A 21,552-nucleotide genomic window follows, 5' to 3' on the forward strand; every position below is an offset into this window, starting at 1 on the left:
TGCTCTAGGCCTGAAGGGCAGCTCTCTCTTAGCAAGGGTGTAGCAGAATGTGATGCATTTGACTATCCACCTAGAGATAGTGGATTTGGAGACTGCATCTCCTCTTCCTGCCGCCAATGAAACGAAAAACTGATTAGTCCTTCTTAGTGGTTGAGTTCTTTCCATGTAGAACATGACAGCTCTGCGTACATCCAGTGTGTGCAGGCTTCGTTCCCCCATGCTTGAAGGGTTTTGAAAGAACAATGGTAGTTCTATAGATTGGTTCACATGGAACTTAGAAATGAATTTAGGCGCAAACCTAGGGTGAGTGCATAGAACCACCTTATCCTTGTGAACTGTTACAAAGGGATCTAGGACAGAGGGCTTGTAGTTCACTTACTCTCCTAATGGAGGTAATAGCTATTAAAAAAATAGTCTTATAGTGAAGATCTTTAAGACTTGCCCTGTGCATGGGGCCCCATAAGCCTAGTCAACGCCACGTTTAGGTCCCATCGGGGTGCCAGGTTAGAAATGGGAGGCTGAATTCTCTTCACTCCTTCCATGAAAGCTTTAATAACTGGTATCTTCCACCATGACAATTTGTTGTGATGTAGTGTAGGCTGACCAGGCCTGAGTCAAGTAAATGAGTTAGGTACAAAACAATGTGTGTGGGAGAGCAGTTAATCGGGTTAATGCTCTTTGAGTTGCACCAGATGACAAACCGTTTCCATTTACTGGAATAGCAATATCTAGTGTTTGGTTTTCTTGCCTCCCTGAGAATGTCCATACATCTCTGACGGAGCTGCAGGTGCCCAAACTCTATGACCTCAGGAGCCAGGCCGCTAAGTTCACTGTCAGCGGGCATGGGTGAAGCGTCTCCCCTCTGTCTTGCGACAACATGTTGTACGGGCAAGGCAGCTTCACTGGAGGAGATAGGGACAACTCCATCAGATGAGAGAACCAGGGTTGGTAGGCCCACATGGGGGCCACCAGTATCATCGTGACTGGTTCCTGGTGCACTTTGTGCACTATTTTGTTGAGAAGGGGAGTCGGGGGAAAAGCGTAAACAAATTTCCCTGACCATGTTATCCAGAGTCTGTTCCCCTTGGACTGGTTCTGGGGGTATAGGGTGATCTGAATTATTTTATATAACTACTTGACCAAAGGCTGAGGGCACAATAGGCAATGTCTCTGACAAGCTCCTCATAAGGCGACCACTATGCTGGGCAGAAAAATCAATCTGAGGGACCTCGACGCGTGAGGGATCTTGGGTACACTACACGTCATGTAGGGATAGTGTTACAGGCTTGCCCATGTCGACGTCCCCTTTCGATTCTCGAAAGACAAGATGCAATACCCTGCGGTTACCACTGGACGTCGGACTATGCACAGCATGTGATTCTAAGCAGATTAACAAACATCAGAAGAACAAGTTACTTACCAACTGGTAACGTTCTTTCGACTGGATGTTCCTCCAACGCATTCCACATCTTGACAAGTAATGTCCACAGCTGTGCACTTCGGAAACTTTTTCGGCAGAGGGCATCCTGCATCGATGGCGTTGGATCCATGTCCCTCGAGGGCCTCCGTCGAGGACGACGTCACAGGATGTTATAAAGAGGGCGCACAGCGCCCGTAGCCTCAGTTCAAGTTTTTTCCCCCCCAGAACGTGTGACACCATTCTGATGCCTGCTGGACTGCACTTAGCCTTGCGGCAATGGAAGGTGCAATCGCATAGGAAATTCTCCTGAGGGGCAGGCTGAGAGGGAGATGTGGAATGCGTTGGAGGAACATCCAGTCGAAAGAACGTTCCCAGTTAGTAACTTTTTCTTTGAAGGGATTGTGTCCTCCAACGCATTCCTCATCTTTGACAGACTCCCAAAGCAGTACTAGTAAATGGAGGAGGGAAAAGAATTTAGAATACCCAATTAGATTGCGGAATAAAGAACCACCCTCCCAAAGGCCATATCTTGACCATGGATTGTATCCAGGGAATAATGTGTTACAAATGTATGGATTGAAGCCCAAGTAGCGGCAAAACAAATATTCCTAATAGGAACACCCTGCTGGAGGGCGGTGGAAGTAGCCACGTCCCTAGTGGAATGAGCTCTCAACCTTTCAGGAGGGTCTTTAACCGCCAACCGGTAACACGCCTAATGGTAAGGATAATCCACCTGGACAAGGTCTGTTTGGTAACAGCCTGGCCCAATCGGTGGTGTCCAGCATATCCCACAAAGAGTTGATCGTCCACTCTGACCCTGGACATCCTAGAAATGTAAAAGCTAAAAGCTCTCCTAGGATCTAAGCGATGGAGGCGCTCCTCTTCCTTACCAGGATGAGGAGGAGGGTAGAAAGATGGAAGAACCACCCTTTGGCTCAAATGATATTCAGAGACTACCTTAGATAGAAAAGAAGGACGTAGTACAACCCTGTCCTTGTGAAACAGTAACGGGTGGCTCAGCTGAAAGTGCCTGCAATTCACTCACTCTGCGAGCGGAAGTAACCGCAACCAACCAAGAACACAGTCTTGAAGGACAATAATCTCAAAGGACAAGAGTACAACGGTTTAAACGGAGCACCCATGAGAAATCTCAAAACCAAATTCAAATCCCAAACCGGCCCCTGGAAAGGGGACGGCGGGAATACATTAGTCAGTCCTTTAAGAAACTGAGAAGTCAAAGGAATCTTAAAGTAAGAACATTCTTCAGACGAGCGCTTAAAGATAGACAGCGCCGCCAGGTTACCTTTAATGGTACCCACTTGAAGACCCCTGTGGGCCAAAGAAACCAAGAAAGACAAAAAAAATAGGAATGGAGCACTGAAAAGGATCAACATTGTGATCCCTGCATGAGTCGCAGAACTTAAGCCAACTGCAACAGTACAGGGATTTTGTTGCAGGCCGCCTGCCCGAAAGCAACACCTCCATCACGCCATCCGGGAGGTCCCAATCCTTATACCTCAACCTTTCAGATACCAAGCGTGACGGTTGAGTGTCTTGACCTATGGATGGAGAACCTGACCCCTCCGCCCCATCCTCACATTCTCGATCGGGAAACTCTCCTATCCGCCCCGAAAAAACCAGTTAGGGAGCTAAAATCACCAGTATATGTGTCAAAATTCTCCATCCAAAGCAACAAAATTAAGAAGACAATCAAAAAGCATTGGAGCATTTTCAAGAACGACACGAGAGTACAGAATTTATTGAATGAACTTCCAGTGTTCGCCTTCCAGAGAAGCAAGAACCTTAGGGACGAATTGGTACACACTAGATCACCCCCCAAAAAATTGATTACACAACGTACTGGTACATTCCCCTGCTTACACTGTATTAATTGTAACTCTGTGATCAAAGGGAACGTTATTTTCCATCCACGAACAGGCAAAAAGATTTTTCTGAAGTCGTTTGGAACTTGTGACAGCATTAACACCATATATGGTATTAAATGCCCATGTGTAAAATACTACGTGGGCCAGTCAACCCGAGCAGCCAAAACTCGTTGGAACGAACACCGTTCCTGCATCCGCAATTCTAACCCGAACTCAGCTGTTGCCCGCCATTGGGCTGAAAACAAACAAAACCTTTTGCAAATTAAGTTTTTGATTCTGGAGGTCTTGACTAAGAACAACCCTCACGAGGATTTAGGCTTACGCCTCAATCGCAGGGAAACATTCTGGATTGATAAACTCTGTAGCCTTGTCCCGAATGGTCTGAATGAGGAAATCAACTATCACTGCTACATCTAAAACTCACTGAACATTTGTGCCACCTCTGATGACCTGGTGCACTCCATGAGTGTTGCTTGCAGTTTCCATTATTTTGTCCCAATTGTTATTGACTTTATGTTTCCCAATTTGGTTTTATTTGTTGCTCCTTAGTTACCTAACATAAACCTTGCCGCACATCCCAGACTTTTAGTCTGGGACCCAAGGTTCCGCCTGAGGGCGACACCCCCCCACAACGAGATTGCTCTAATTGATTAAACTTCTGTCCCCATGTTTCCCCAACAACCTCGCCGCATATCCCGGACACTGTCTGGGACCCAATGTGCCATCTTTAGGCGACACCTTTGGCGAAGCGGTTGTAAAAAGTGTTTACAAGCAGTCCAATTATTTGTGGATTTTCATTTCAAAGTCTGTTTAACCCCATATGCATATAACTGCGTGTATTGTTTGATTCAATGTGTTTTATTCAATGTGTTTTATTTATTGTGTGCGCACTGGCCTTACGTTTATTTTTACACCATACGGTTCATCTTTTCTGTTTTATGTTAATTCAGGTTTCTCTCCCATATTTAATTACGGTAACCCCATTTTTTGCTATGTCCTTGGTCTTACCGGGCTCCCGTTTACATTGGCAGTATTTCTTCTATTTTTTGATATATTATCGATTTTTTTATATTAAGCAATCAGAATTTATGTTATTTTTCGGGCATGTCCCTAAATTGAATTATTCTGCGATCCGCGCAGGCTGTCACCCGTTAGACACCTTAGTTCATGCCCACCAGCCTTTCAGTAGCGTGAGGTGGTCACGTGCCACATAAAAGAGCCGTTGTAACGGCAACGGCCTAACACGGTAGTCACTGTCACTGCCGAACGGCCGCACGCAGTAGAACTCCATCGCTGCTAGTGCCGATAGGTACATGTTTGTTTTACAAAACGCTCCCTCTATCGTTTCTCATGTTGTCTGTGCTTGGTACCTAATTCGATCTCCCCTCACCACCAGATATGATCTACACATTACATCCGAAGTATGCACGGCACATTTTGGCTCTCCTTGTTTTCGTTTTGAACAACCCTTGTTTGCCCCTGTGCTACATCATTAAAGTAAACCTGGCTCCACCTTTTACTTTTCTGACAATTCAACACATTATGAAGCACTCATGATTTCTATTTCTATTTTTATTTTTTCCATTCACCAATCCTTCTTGGAATCAACATTGACTGGTATGTTTATTTTTCATATATTTCATATGTATGCTAATCTGTTTGATTTACTTACCATGTGGCTATTGTTACATTTTGTTTGTGACTTTGAATCCATTAGACTTGCCCTGAAGAAGGAAATGTTTTCCGAAATGCATTGGCACATTAAGTCTGTATTATACACACGGGTTGTGGCAACTGCTTCCTCACTAAGAAGATATTAGTGACAGCTTTGTTTTGAATTACTTTGGATAAACTACTACTTCTGATATATACAACCAACAGACTCTTCATCTTTAAACCAGTACATTACCTTTGATACCGGATTTAATTATTTCACAACTTTGAATAACTATCTGCCCTGGTTGGGCCCCATTGAGCGCGGCTGTGTGACCTGGTATTTTACTGAGTCTTTGGCTTTTGGTGAAGACTGCGTGGAGGGCAGATGGACATTTCCAGAAGGTCCAGGTACCACGCTCTCCTGGCCCAATCCAGAGCAATGAGGATCATGTGGGAACGGTATGCTCCGTAACCTCCGCAACACTTGAGGAATGACAGGGACTGGAGGAAACGCATACAGCAGTGGGAATGACCAATCCACCAAGAACACGTCTCCCAAGGCTCCCTTGAGCAGAATCTCTCGCACTTCTGGTTGACATTGGTGGTGAAGCGATCCACTTGTGGGGTTCCCAAAAGGGCAAAGATCTTCTGAAGGATTTCCTGAGCCAACTCCCACTCGTGAGAGACTGCTCTGCCCGCTCAGAGCATCCGCTGCCGCATTTTCTTCACAGGCAAGATGAACTGCTGAGATCGAAATGTCCTGCTGGATGGCCCAGAACCAGAGCTGCATTGCCTCGCTGCATACCGTGAGTGACCCTGCCCCCCCCCTTTTTGTTGAAGTAATGCATTGACACTGTGTTGTCCGTCATGACCAGGACACACTTCCCCCGTACCGAGGGCAGAAAATCCTTCAGGGCTAGCCTGATGGCTTTCAGCTCCAACAGATTGATGTGGAGTCTGGACTCTGACGGAGACCAACGACCGCTGGCGGTCAAGTTGTTGGCATGAGCGCACCATCCTGTGAGGGAAGCGTCCGTCACTACAGTCACCTCTGGCCATGGTTGCCAAAACGGTTCCCACTTCATCAGGTTCCCTTCGTTCACTCACCACAGAAGGTCCTGGGAGACCGAGCGTGGGATCTGAACAGGATCGGTCATCTTGCCGGAGAACTGCGACCACTGCATCTTGAGGACCCATTGCAAGGATCTCATCCGCAGCCTGGCCTCTGGTACCAGAAAAATGCAGGAAGCCATGAGGCCGAGCAACCTTAGGAATTCAAAAGCTGGGAGACTCTGGGCATGTTGAAACTTGTCAGCCATCTGCACAATGTGAGGAACCCTTACCTTGGGAGGCTAACACTTCCCCAAGGACGTTTCCAACACAGCCCCAATGTACTGGAGCTGTTGGGAATGTGTCAGGTGCGACTTCTTGAAATTCAGGGAGAAGCCCAGCCTATGGAGGGTGCGGCAGGTGACACTGAGATGATCCAAAGCTAGCTCGGGAGAGCGTGCACGGATCGGCCAGTCGTCCAGGTAGGGGTATACGTGAATCCCCCCCTCGCCTGAGGTACGCTGCCACCACCACCATGAGCTTGATGAAGACCCTCGGGCGGAGGTCAATCCGAACGGCAGGACCCGAAACAAAGTGCGAGTCGCCAGCCGCAAACCTCAGGTACTTCCTGTGCGCGGCATGGATCGGCACATGGAAGTAAGCATCCTTGAGGTCCAAATACACCAACCAATCCTGAAGTTGAAGGGCCTGGAGGACTTGAGAAAGAGTGACCATCTTGAACTTGTCCTTCCGGAGGAGTTTGTTCAACCAACCCAAGTCCATGATGGGTCTCAATCCCCCGTCTTTCTTTGGGATCAAAAAATAAAGGGAATACCATCCCTTCTTCCTCTCCGCTACAGGCACCAGTTTTGGTATTAAGCACGTTATAAATAACCTATCATATCATATCATATCATATAGCGCCTTTCTCCAGCAGGCACAAGATTTCCTGCGCAAGGAGAGGATCCAGAACCTTCAAAGAGTTTTTTCCCTGGTGGATTGTCGTGAGGCTGCTGAAGGAAGGGAAGACAGTAACCGTGGGCTATGGTATCCAACACCCACGCATCTAAAGTAATGGCCCGCCATTCTTCGAGATGCTGAGACAGTCTGCCCCCAACTGGCGAACCATGGGACATGGCCTCATGACTCTGTGGAAGCGGCTGCGGCAGCGCCTGAAGGCAACGAGGTAGCTGCCTGAGCAGCTCTGGCACCACGATTTCCCCGTCCACCACGGGTACCTTTCCACTTGCTCCTTTGACTGGCGGACCCTCTCGTACTATCAAAGGAGGAGTAGTACCGAAAGGAACCTCCCCTCCACTGCTGTCCCCTAGGACGAAAAGGCAGAGGTTGATGCACCGTGGCGCTCAAAGACTTTGCCGCAGCTTTTGAGGTCTGCAACCTCTCAAGGCTCTCGTCAGCCTTGCTGCCAAATAAATGTGCGCCATCAAAGGGCACGTTGAGAAGACGGGCCTACACATTCGGAGCAAACCCCGACTTCTGCAATCATGCAAATCTGCGTACACGGTGCTCGCAGCCATGGATCGGCTAACACTGTTGGCCGTATCCAAACCCGACTGAAGGGATTCACACATGGCATCCTGGCCGTCTTGCACGAGAGCAAGGAATCCATATCTTTCTTCCCATTCGGGAATATGCTCAGCCGCCAAGGAAACAATTCCACAGAGTGTGTGAAAACCCTGCCAAGGCACGCGTGGAGTTGGCCGATTTCAAGGCCATGCTCCCAGCAGAAAATACCTTTCAGGCCCAACCGTCGAAGTGCTTGTCGTCCCTATCCAGAGGGATGGTAGGGTGTGCCGCCTGCCTCGAGGTGGCCTTTGCCGCCTCAACCACCAAACTCTCAGGAGTGGGGTGAGTAGACAAATAGCTGGGGTCGCTAACGGAAGGGCGTTATTTCTTAGTGAGATTTTCATTCACAGCCGGAAGAGACTCCGGGGACTGCCAAGCAGCTGCCACCCTTTTCTGTAAGGTAGAATGAAATAGCAAAACAGTCAGAGGACAGACCTTGATCCAAGATGTCAGTCAGATCATCCTGCACAAAGTCTTCTGGAGGACTAGACCAGCACAGATACTCCGAGACTCGTGCCATGAGTCTCCTATAAGAAGACTCTGCAGGAGCCCCAGACTCAGGTCTACCAAACTCCACTTCCGGGAAGTGTCCAGTCCACTTACATCATGGAGGGTCTGCCTCAACTCCTCCAACTGACAGTCCCCAGAAAGAATTGGAGCATCATCAGGGTCACCAGGTTCCTCAATCTCAGAGCTTTCCTTCTCTTCAAATATATCATCCAGAGGGTGTTGAAACCCAGGTCTGGGGACAGAAGCGGGCCTGGAGGCCAAAACCGACCTCACCGACATCGATGTAGCCTTCCTTGGAGGATCCACGATGTCTGGGTACTCCAAGCATAAATTTCGAGAAATAATTCCCGAAGGCGCCGATAGTGGCAAAGGCTTCGACATCCAAATAGTCGATAACCTCAACGTCGGGATCGCCAAAGCCTTCGGCATTGACACAGGAGCCGAAGGCGCCATGGGCTGATATGACGGCAAAGCGTCGATGTCCGAATCTGACGGACACAGCGCTGAACGAGTCGACGCCAGCCCAGAGCCCACAATAGGTTGCTGCCGTCTCGCTGGAGACGAGGACCGAGACCTAGAGACACGTCGCTTGCGACCTTTCGATTCCATGTCTGTACGGGACGTCGACTGCTCCCGATGAGTGTCGCGTCGCGAACCCGAAGGCCTGCGAGCCACAGAACGAGACTGATCCTGGCCGGCTTCTTCAGAAGGTGCGACCGGACCCGTGTCCTGCAATTGAAAAATCGTCATCATGGATTTTTGAGACGCCGCCCATTCCTCACGAATTGAGGACTTCGTAGGGTACGAAACCTTCCTCGAGGCACCACCCTCCGAGGAGGACAGGGAAGGCAACCGGTGATGGCGCTTCCTGGAGTGCCAGGACGAGGAAGACCAGTGGCGGGAACCACTCCGGGACAGAGATCCCCGGGAATCCTTCTGATGCAGAGAGTCGCCCCTCAAGTCGTCCGTGGAAACCCCCTTGGACTTGGAAGTCCGGAACTTAACAGGCTTAGAGCCCCTACCTACCTGGAGCTTCCCCTTCTGCTCCCGCAAGGCCTTGGCAGTCAGCGACTGGCATTTCGAGCAGTCGTCGGTGTCGTGCGGCTTGCCTAGGCACCACAAACAAATGCAGTGGGGGTCGGTGAGTGACATCTTAGACTTGCAGTCCCGGCATGTCTTGAAGCCGGACCGCGGAGTCGGAGGGTTCTATGAGGAAGACATCTTCAATGAAGAAAACACACGAGGCACGCCGAGTCTCACGAAGTGAACATGTTCGCGGAAAAAACGAAACTGAGGCTACGGCTGCAGTGCGTCCTATTTATAACATCCTGTGACGTCGTCCTAGACGGAGGCCCTCGAGGGACATGGACCGACACCATCGACGCAGGACGCCCTCTGCAGAAAAAGTTTCCGAAGTGCACAGCTGTGGACATTACATGTCAAAGATGTGGAATGCGTTGGGGGACACAATCCATTCAAAACAATGTTATTTAAAAAAAAAGAAATCACACCCTCATAGAGAAGTTAAAACACTGAAGAATTCAATAATTCCTCAGATACACTTAATATTAAAAAAAGGAACACACCTTCAAGTGAGTGATACGACATTGCCTTTCATTCATTCATCAAACCCAATTCACAAAAACCTCACATTACATTTTGGTATAGCAGCAAATAACGTTCATAAGTGCAATACAGAACAAAGAGAAAAAAGCACCAAAGCAGCCATCATAGTGTTAAAACAGACACTTCAGTAACTCACTAAATAGGATTTGTCAAGTTCATGGTTTCAATAAAGCCTGCCACCGCCAAATCCTCTTTAATGGAATTGGTATTGACACATCTGTTCCAAATGTAGTCGCAGTTTATCGAATACCAGTATATAGCTTGGCTCGAGGAATTAAGAAAGTACTTCCTCCTTGTTGAATTTAATACTGCGCAATCCAAAACCAGATGTCGGGCAGTCTCAATTTGGCCTAATTTACAAAATCTCCAGTTAATATCCATAGTTTGGAGCCTTCCTCTTCTTACCAGAATCTCCTTAGTCAAGAGAAGATTCCATGTTAATCGCAACAAGATACTACAATAATATTTATTTGGGAACTGTCGAAGAATCATTGTTGGGGCACCCCGTCTTCTATGATCTAATGCCAAATTATGCATCGATGGATACGAGTGGAGAGAATCCGTAGAACAAACCCAATCATAATCATACAGGGCTTTCTTCACTCACAGTGGGTTGGACAGCAAGGATGCACTATCCTTCACCAAATTATTCAAAATCAAAAGCGCCCTCTCTTAACTGTGAAAGAAAGTTTGTTTTGTTCTTTAAAACAGATAGTTGCTTTCCCAGTAATCGTAAAGAGATGCAGGAGTTGGATCAACTAATTTGGCAAATAATGCCAGTACATTCCATTCCACCAGAGCATTAATTGAAACCAACCCCAACTCCAATCTAATAGCTGCGACAGGTATCGCGTTGGGTACACTCAGAATTTTGCACCAGATTTTTGCTTCGATACCATCTAAAACACTAAAGATACCAGGGTTCACCAACTCCAAGCCATAGAAGAGATTTGGAATAATCTCACCTTCATAAAATGTAAGGACTGGTTGGATGGAAAATCACCCATTCTTCCCATCAATTCTCACAGCCTGGATAGATAGGAGTTCCTCCTTGTTTAAAAGGGACTATCTAACATTCCTAAACCCTGGCTGCACACTAATCTGGAAACCTAAGTAGACCAATGTGTCCACGGTTCCGATCTCTCTATTTTCCAGAGACGAGACCCTTCCCTTCCCTTTCTTTCCCCGTGAAATTGTTAGAATCTTGGTCTTACTAGGATTAACAGTAAAACCATTATCTATGGCGTACTCCGAGAATTTAGGCAGCAAACGTTGTAGCCCAGTCCACGAATTCTCAAATAATAAAAAAATCATCCACGTAAGCTAACCATTCCACAATCACTGAGCCGATAGTTGGTGGAATCAAGCCCGCTCCGGTCAAATAATTTACCACATCTGATACATACAGATTGAACAGACAGGGTGCCATATTACAACCTTGTCTCAGACCTGTGACAGTTTTAATGCGTCCCTCATTATTCAATTTTACGCGGATCCTGGAATCTTCATACAGGGCCATCAGGAGTCTCAACAAGCCAGCCGGCATCCCCCATCGGGCGAGTTTACTCCACAGTTTATTCCTGATTATTTTGTCAAATGCCATAGACAGGTCGATGGATGCCACATAGGTACATCCCGTCACCTTGTTCCATGCTGACACTTGGATTGCCTTCAACAATAGACCGTTAAGGTTGGTCGAGTGCCCCTTACGAGAGCCGGTCTGAAATGGGCTTAAACGCCCCGCCGCACCCACCCATTCCTCCACATGGGTTAAGAGAAGTGCTGAAAACAATTTACAATCGGCATCTATTAGCGAGACAGGGCGATCATTTTTGGGCTCAGACCTTGAACCTCACTTAAAAATAGGGACCACGTTACCTGTTTGCCAGGAAACAGGGAGAATACCCGAGGCCATGATACTTTCAAAGAGAGCAAAAAGAACCTTAGACCAGTTGCTCGGGTCTAACTTTAGTGAAATGTTTGTTAGGCCATTTGGGCCAGGGGCACGCAAGTTCTTCCACCTCTTGATTAGTGACATAATATCCTCAAAGTTAATCCTGATAACCCATGTGGAATCTACAGAATATTTAATAACAGCAAGGTCAAGTACAATGTCATGTGGCCCCCCACCATAAATCTCGTTAAAAAACTCCACCCATTCGGATCTCGGAAACGACATTTAAAGTGGAGGTCTCTACCGACAGGTCCAGATTATTAACCAAGACCCAGAATGCACGAGAATCGTGCTTCATTAATATGCAAAGCATGCATTCTGCATCCAACTGCAACATAGAAGATTTGATGCATTTACAGAAATGTTTGTATCTTTGTTTTAATTTCTTCAGATTGGACATAAAGTCCATTGTGCCCTTACCAACCATAATCAACGCCTTGATATCGCGACTGAGCTTCCTCTTAGCTTCACCCAGGGCAGAGTTATAGACGTGCATAGTATTCCTCCTTCCCCTACTCGAGAATTTAGGATATTACCCAAATTGACCTTTTGTCCTAATTATAGTGGTCCTAACTGACCTTCTGCACAATGGGCCTTTATATTAGTTTAGTTATTTGATATATGCATTGGGTTGGTTTTGGATAATAAATAATATGAGGGGATTGGGTGGGGGGGTTTGCTGGGGGTTTTCCCCCACATAAATGTTTTAATTGACCTTCTGAATTAGGTCAATTCTCCCGAGGTCAATTGTGAAAAGGTCAAATAGTATACAACCGAATTTAGAGTTCTGTTTAACTCTGCCAATCAATTCCCCCATAAAGTCATCAAAGGACTGGGAGTTAAATACCCTTAGCTTCCATTTCAGGGGAGAGCATCCAATAATACAGTTAAACTCCCCATTTAGGATTGCAATATTCCGATCAGACCGCACTCCCAGAGGCAGTTACTTCCACACAACCCAAGCGCTCCGTAGGATGCCTAATCGCCTGTAAGACAAATTCCGCCATAAGAATTGAGTGGTCACTGAAATTATTCTGTTGTACTTCAAAACTCATGTAACCGCTACTTAGGACCGCATCCACAAATATATAATCTAAAGTAGTAAAGTGAGTCCCTCATCTCCATGTTGGTAACACCTTATCTTCTACTGCTGCCATTGTATTAATAAGACTCAGACCCAATGTCTCCATAGTTAACCACCATCTCAAGCCGTTTTGGATTTTAGGTTCATTAGGCAGGGTCTCCCCAATAACCTCCCAGTTGTCCTCAACTTGATCAGGAATAATACATTTAGAGTTTAGATCCCCGCCCACCAATATCCTACCCTCCGGAAACGAGGATACTCAGGTAGCAATCAACTTGGAGATCACCAAAAGGAAATCCTGCAGGCTGGCCACTCCATTATGCCAATAAATGTTCATGATCAGCAGGTTAAATCGACCGTCCAGAGAGGACAGTGACGTGGCCATCACCCCAAAAGGGAGTTTAGGGAGAAGGGACAGTAGGGTGTTATCCTGGTAATCAGACTGGGTGTGGTATAATAATAATAATAAAATAAAAAATAATAATAATAAATAATAATAATAATTTCGCATTTTATATAGCACTACGAGCCCTCGGGTATCTGAGCGCTGCTTATTAGTAAGCAGCAGTATTGCAACCGAAGATGGTTTGTGTGAAAAGGAATGAAGGGTGTATGATTTGTTGGATATGAGTGTTTTCAGTCGAATGACGAGAGGTGTCTGTTGATTTAAAGTGCTGAAGTGTACATTCATGAATGGTCACTATATATTTTTAAAATGAATAAAAAGATGATAAAATCATTGTAGTAAAACAGAAGGTGTGAAGACATTAATTCATGTATGTCTAGCTCTGTCTTGTACTATTAGTCTTGATCAAAGTTGTGTATAGATATGTTATGATGCCTGGAGGATCAAGAGACTACCAGGTACCTTTGTTTAGTATATATGACATGACTATCAATGCCATACTCATGCATTCCCTTTGAATAACTTTATGATTTGTGATTACAGTAATCCCCACACTTAATCACAACATCTAATTTCATTAACGTATTTTGCTGACATATAATATATTCAGTTAGTTATACATCATCTCCCTTCAATCTTTCTTAACAATCTTTGGACATAACCAATTATAGTTACACAGTGTTTAATTGGTTAATACAAACACCATTTGGTTTCTTATGGTAGAAAAGACACATGCTACTATCTCAATTTCAGATCCAGGAATTTAGAAATTCAAGAACTGAAACCTCAATCTCATTTCATTCCACCAGTTCCACTGGACAATGTAATAGATACATTTCATAAAAGCAGTGGTAAAGGACATCAGTAGAGTGATTGATAAGCAAACCCAAAGGAAGAACAGTCTGGAACTTAGATTATAGAATATGAGGCCATTCAAGATCTAATGAAAGATAAATCAGTTGTAATAAAGTAGGCAGACAAAGGGGGCAACATTGTAATTATGAACTGGGATGAACATATCAAAATGGCTAATACACACTTACAAACCCTTGGCTGCTACCATATTCTGAGCACCAATCCGAGACAAGAAGTGCTGAATGAATTGAGAGAATTCCCGGAGCAAGACCGATATTCGACCAAATGTGTCAAAATTGCCATCTTACTTACGAAACAGCACACAGACAATAATATCGTTGAAAGAAGTCGTATGGAAACTAGATCACAGACTAATGATGATGGATGTTAAAGTCCTGCACACTTCAATACAAGATGAGTTCGCGATTAAAGCACTTGAATACACATTAAGGAACACTTCATCTGCATATTATGAGCACATTAATATGTTGAAAGAAATGCTCCAGATTACTTTAGAACACAACAAATTTATTTTTAATGATCAATTCTACCAGTTAGTTAAAGGAGTGGCCATGGGCGCAAAATGCGTGCCAGTTCTGGCAAATCTTTATATGGGTTACTTTGAGGATGAATATGTATATGTGGACTCATGCTTTAAGGAACAAGTCATAATGTGGCGGAGGTACTTAGATGACGTGCTGATTGTATGGAGAGGAAATCATGATGAATTGGAAGAATTTTTTAAGAGATTGAATGGTAATTTTGGGATAAGCTTCATACATTATAGTTAAAAAAAAAAGAATTTACTTTTTGGATTTGACAATCTACTTGGATGGCGGGAGTCTTTAAACGTGTACTTAAAGAAAGGAAACGGAACTTAATTTCACATTGTATGCTACAAGTTGCCACCGAAAATCTGAAATCAATAATATACCAATGGGAGAATTTACGAGAGCTAGCCACAATTGCAAAGAAAAATTTGATATGGAATGTAATCTGTTAAAAAGATTTTTGGAAAGAGTCCTTCACCAGTATTGAAAAGGCACAGGACAAAGCCCAAGTGATGGAAAGAGAGATGACTTTGAAACCCAAAGAACGGAAAATGGAACAAGATCAAGGGACTATACAATTTGTGACCAAATACTGTAAGGACAATGATCCCATTACACGTGTTCTGAGGAAACACTGTCATCTCTTGCATTTGGACAAGGACATTCGAAGACATCTGGATGATGGAACAAGGATCATCTATACTAGAGGGCCAAACTGTGTCCTTCATTTTTATCAAATATGGACCCAGTGCCAACAGTTATTTGGTTACAGCCAATGAAGAATGGTTTTCGAGATGTGGCATATGTACAATGTGCCGATATGCACACAAAACGGGTCAGGAATGTATTGCCACAGAAGGGCGCAAGATTAAAATAGACGGTATGATCAATGTAGATCAACATTTCTAGTTTATGGAATCATAAGCAAATGCAAGAAGTTGTACTTTGGAAGTACAATTAGGAACTTGAGAACCTGTATTCTGGAAGATTTTTCGACCATTGGGAGCCAAGATCAGAAAATACCACTAGCCACTCATTGGCAAGCTGTACACCAAATGGATGACAAGAACGACCTTATATTTAATGGGCTATATAAGGTTACCCTCGGCAAAAGATGGGGAGATCAAGAACTGAAACTGAGACAAATGGCGGCAAGAATGACATGCAAAATGCGGATGAAGGAGGTCAGGCTGAAAACAGAACATGAAATTAGTGTATTCTTATGATTAGGCTTTTGAATGTACAAGGAGCAGCACACTCTATTAGAAAAAGAAACCAAATGGTGTTTGTATTAACCAATAATACACTGTCTCAAAATATTAAGAAAGATCAAAGGGAGAGAATGTATAATTAACTGAATATATTATAGGTCAGAAATATACTTTAATGAAATTAGATTATGTGATTAAGTGTGGGGACTACAGTAATCACAAATCAAAAAGTGATTTAAGCTGAATGCACTAGTATGGCATGGACGATCATGTGACATATCTAGGCATTGTCCAACAAGAAGAAATGTAGCAATGGAGGGGGATGTATTTGTAAAATATGTGGCATGTAAAGAAAAGTGTATGATGGCATTATCTACGCTATGTGATCCAAGGTATGTGTATGGTATTGATGATCATTTGATATTCCTAGGCATCGTCCAATAAAAAATTTTTTAGCAATGGATGGAAATGTTTTTGTCTATATAATATGTGGTATTTAAGGAGAAACCTATGATGACATTAAATATAAGGGAAAATGAATACTGGATATTTATTGTATACAAATGGTTACATACATTGTAAACTCATAGGACACAGATTTTTGAAAAAGAAGGGCACAGTGTGCATAATTGATAATGTTGGAGAGAGGGCGAAACCTCATCCCATCAGAATAACCAAAAAAGGGGGAGCACCTAATATGTAATATAAGATTAAATGGCTATTGGGAGATGTAACAAATAATCACTACTTCAGCTAACATGACCTAATAAGAAGTGTAGGGACTGAATGACTAATAACATGGATCAAGATTGTGCCATAGTTCCAATTAAAATCAAAATCTAAACTAACCAATCTAAGATTAGCCAATTCCTGAGTTGCCAGTTGGACCACTTAAAGACCATATAATATTCTAAAAAATAGAAAATTCAAATGAAACTGTAATCCTGACTCGAATTCATATAGAATAGGAGTTAGGAACACACAAGTATCATAAGGTCCAATAGTAAGCATCTTTAAAAAGGAAATTTGATCAATTAAGGCCACCAAATTACTCATGACGTCACACGCGTTTGATGTCATAATGTAAACAATTACAAAAACCAAAATCTAAAATGGTGCCCGCGACTGAAAAGGAACATGCGGGTCGCCAGCGGAATGCTGCCCTCCTAGAACACGGGGGCGCCTTAAGTTAAGTAATATACCCTTTACAGTACAGCAACAAACTGTGCAATACTGTGGAATTGGTATATAAAGTAATGATGAATCCCGACCCGGCTGGTTTAATTCTCACATATATCACGAGAGGTGTAAATATATAATGAAGGGCTTTAAGATTTAAGTTGCGTTAACAGGGAATCAAATGGGTATGACCAGATAACTTAACAGTTATATCATTCATTAAATAAGATAACCTGGTAATGGATATAATTAGAGGAGAAGAGTAGACAAAGAATTCTGGAATGGGAAAGAATACATATATGCATGAAGGTATCATTACTTGGGACATACAGGACAAAACAAGAAATCAATATAATGGGAGTCTAAGAGACCGTGATCCCAAGGATAAGGCATATAGGTGAGCAGATTGTTGCTTTGGTAATATAAAGCACTGGACACATAACTAAGTCTGATAGAAAAATGTTAATACATGATACTGAGCATATACCAGTAAATATATGAAAAATACATAGATGTTGGAGAACACTATCATCCCAATAGATAAGGATGTGACATTCACAGAACCGGATTAATTCACACCCCAGATTTGGTAAATCACCCAAATGAAGATTAATAGAATAATCACTTTGGTGACATGGATAAACAGGCAGTGAAGAACTTAGTAGCTTGCTCACAATCCACCAGCACATATGTGGTGAACACTGATAAGAATTAGCTAATACACTCTAATGGAAAATCATGCATTTATCTTTATTTTTTTGTCTCTCCTACCCTACCAATCCTATATTTTCTGTTTTTGATTAATGTACTGTATTATTCACTATTGTGATGGGCAACAAAACGCATGGTTTCATGTTGGTCTAATTACTTCTTGGAATATTGTCAATGTAATGATTAATCTTTATGGTAATATATGCAAAATGCATACATGTAGGATTAACCCTATCTTGAAGAGGACCAAATGGTTGAAACATGTCCCGACAAAGGGGCAATATATACAAATACAATCTATTGTCATATACTATTACTAGAGTCAAGTAAATAGTTGCATCCAAAGGGGATAGGCGCTCACAAGGAGTGAAACATGGTGTAATGTTTCACATAAATAAGGTATGGGGATACCTTAGTTCACTCCAGTTAGCGCCAGTCCAACTGCAGAAACTATTTCAGTGGCAAGCGCAGAGAGACGCAACACACCCGACTTCCATAAAAAGGATATTGCAAGTACCCTTGGAATGACCATATAATGTACAGTAGGGGGAATGTATTCCTTATAATATATGGCCACACACTGTCATTCGCTTTAATATCTTGTCTCTCATATAATGCAAGCGGTCTTCCATTTGTTGACACATAATCAATAAAGAACCTGCTTGGATTCTTCTTTTTTAAATCAGTTTTTAGTGTTTTGCAGCAAAACAGCTCAAGCTGTGTAATAAAATATATCGAAAACAAAATGTTTTCGTTTTATGCTTTAAAATAAGTAATAAGTAATAACAAGCAGATTCTTGCAGCCATGTCCACAACTCCAGCAGTGCACAAATTAAACATATATTGCTGATTCTAGCTTTATTATGTTGTGGTGTTTTGGAAACTTTATTATTTTAACTGTCAGTCGGTTAAAGCAATATAACAGTTCAAGTTTCGAAATTGCTGGCAGCTATTAAGCTCCTTTCTCTACCCTAGTAGAGCCTGGTTACATTGAAACCAACTGCTAACAAGCACATCTTTTGGCTCCCAAGTTCAAGTGGTGCCTTATAAACATGCATATGTGAAATTAACTTTGAGTGTTTGAAAATATCAATAAAGAAAAACTGGGACACATTTAAACATAATGGATCATACATAATAGCCAAAAGGTTACTATGCATCTCATGTGTCTGTTAGATTTTTGGTGCACTGTGTACCCGCTCCTGTTTGCCTAGCCGTAGCTCCAGCTTACTAGGTGATGCCCGACAGCCAGGAGATTGTTTTAGCTCCTGCTCCTTGCACCTTACTGTGGAGCCCTGCAGTGTGCACTGACCAGGGTCTATGCATGGGATAGCTCATTGTTATTCATGAATCTGATGACCCAGGTTTTCAGGGCTATTGATCAATTTACATAAATAACAATGGGTTGGACAGTGACAATGCTGGCCACCGATGCTGGTAATGCCTGCACACTGCTCCACTCAGCCTGCAAGACACTGTGGCAATTTTTCTACTGTAATAACCATCAGGGTGGGTTGACAACAGGACAGTCCACAACACCGAGGCAAGGTCAGTGAAAAGGCCAATATCGAAGAGGAGTTCCTCCCATGATTGACAATCTATATAAGACAATCTTGCTGCAGTGTTCGATAGTCAAGTTCATCAGCTAAGGAATGATTTTGCCTGCATGTGTCCATCAATTTACAGTAGAGGGAAAGCATGCTTGCTCTTTTTATCTGTGGATAGATGGTTAACATGTTCCATTTGCCACCAACAGGATCAGAGAAAAATGTCAACGATGATGTGTTTTAAAAAAAACACTTAAACATTTAGTTTATTTGAAGGCACAACTAATATGTTATATCAATTGATATCTGTAAATTGCACAGTGGATCCATCACCCTGAAATAACCGGTGGGATTTTCAGCCTAAACCACAAATATGTTGACACAGTAAGGAGCATCCGTGGGTAACCAGGGGGGAGTGGGGGGAGTTGCCCACCCCAGTGTGTAACAGGTGTGCTAGAAAATATTTTGGCTCTGGCACTTATTTTCTTACAAATTAAGCACTGGCAATAAATGATTTCAGAACACTTGTGGTGTTATTTTCTTATTACAGATCAGCTGTGATGTCACAACTAGCCTGTAACAAAACAAATATTTCCAGGCTTTCATATCAGATATGTCTATTACATCAACTGATGCCAAAGCCTTTTACCTTAGTTCTCCTAAGTTTGCACCCTCTTGAAACTTAGGAAAGCGATTCAGAATTTGGAATTTATAGAATGGAAAAGCCATACTGCAATTTAGTTGACTTTAGTTTGGCTAACATGCATTGTTTCATCCAACTGTCCAGAAAGATCAAAGGGTAGGCATGCAGGTGGTGGCAGTAATAATCAGGACAAGCCAGAAAGTGAATATATTTCCTGTGGATTGAGGTTTCTGAACTGTTGTAGAGAATGCGGCCAAGCCAGTTAAAAAAGAAAAAAAACGTACAGTTCGTCTTTAACTAAATCGAAAAGATAAAATGAATGGTCAACCAATTTTTGTAAAGAATATGAAATGGTTACCTTTGTATATTTATAGGATACATTAGAACCTCTTCGGCAACAATTGCTTATCTTCTGCATCACTGTTTCCCTAAAACAAAGAAATACAACATATTAACCAATGCATGCCTTCTTAATTCGAATACGCAATAATTCACCTTCTCAATATTTTGTGCATTATTTTTTAGTTTTGACTATAAAGTGGTGCGCTTCAACCCCAATCATAAGCCAAAGGTTTTCCAACGGACTACAGATAGGAGGGACATGGTAAGTGAGGAGGGAAGACAGCTTGTACTTGGGTATTCACTCGCCATGGCCACATTAACACCCAAGGCTGATACCCATTCACTTCCTTCCCTCCATGTCCAAAACACATCTTCCAGAGATCTCTTTGATCTAACTCAAGTAGTAACAACAAACTTCGTTCTGTGAATGGCCTGCCAGTGTTATTTCTAAGTAGTCTACTGAGAGCTAGTGGCATGATTGCAGCTGCCTGCAAATGTGCTACCAGTGTAATAAAAACGTTTTAAGTGCGCCTTCAGCCACTTCATTTACAAGTAATGTGTGTCCTTTCATCTGTTCCTTGCACTGAAGTTCTATTAAAAACAAACACTTGCAAAGCCAACGTGTAGAGGTGTTAGACAGCTAACAGGCAGGCACACTACCATCAAGAGCTCAGGTATTCAAATCATTGCCGTCTATGGCCAGGTAGTGCCATTATGGCTGTAAGAGGCTAATGCCTATCCCATGCCTACACGAAAGACACAACTGTTGGGTTTAACAATTCTTGTTACAAATGCTGTGTGCAACCATATCCAAACTTTTGCTTAACATGGAAATGCAAAGCTAAGACACTTAGGAACGAATGTGAGCGGTTATTCACTTACTAAAATAGAAAAAAGCAATTAGACATTCTAGATATACTTAAGTTAACTTCTTGTAAACTATTAACTTGCCGAACATGGCGGGTTACTGAAGTCAGCAAAAATTCAGGAATGTTGAGTCAAAATGTCTTAAAAGTGGTCATAGGGAGGATAATAAATGACTGTCCTGCTTTAGTTCAAGAACGGAAGTGTGCCCCAGAGCCAGAAGTAAATGAGCGAGTCAGTATGAATGGGAGACGGAATAAGACAGTAACTTTAACTTCTCCAAATGGGCGCAGCCAAGTATAGCACGGGCACCAACAACTGATACATCGTTTCCTTAGAAATACACCATGTTTGCTTCGATTCTTCAGCAGACCACCTTGCATCTTATTCATTGTAAAAGTTTGAACCAGCTGACCTATGCCAGTGCAGTGCACGCACTGCATAGTCCGGCCTGCGTGCTTACCGCTGCA

General features: G+C 43.2%; 1 protein-coding gene across 1 annotated transcript in view; it reads right to left on the reverse strand.

Annotated features, from left to right (window-relative positions):
• IGF2R (insulin like growth factor 2 receptor) overlaps nt 1-21,552 on the reverse strand; it is a 2,762,372-nt gene that overhangs the window by 67,527 nt on the left and 2,673,293 nt on the right. The window contains 1 exon segment of the mRNA XM_069606818.1: nt 20,235-20,304. Within this exon segment, the coding sequence (XP_069462919.1) occupies nt 20,235-20,304 (70 nt within the window).

The sequence above is a fragment of the Ambystoma mexicanum genome, chromosome 4p, assembly GCF_040938575.1.
Source record: "Ambystoma mexicanum isolate Mex_15411 chromosome 4p, UKY_AmexF1_1, whole genome shotgun sequence".
NCBI classification, from domain to species: Eukaryota; Metazoa; Chordata; class Amphibia; order Caudata; family Ambystomatidae; genus Ambystoma; species Ambystoma mexicanum.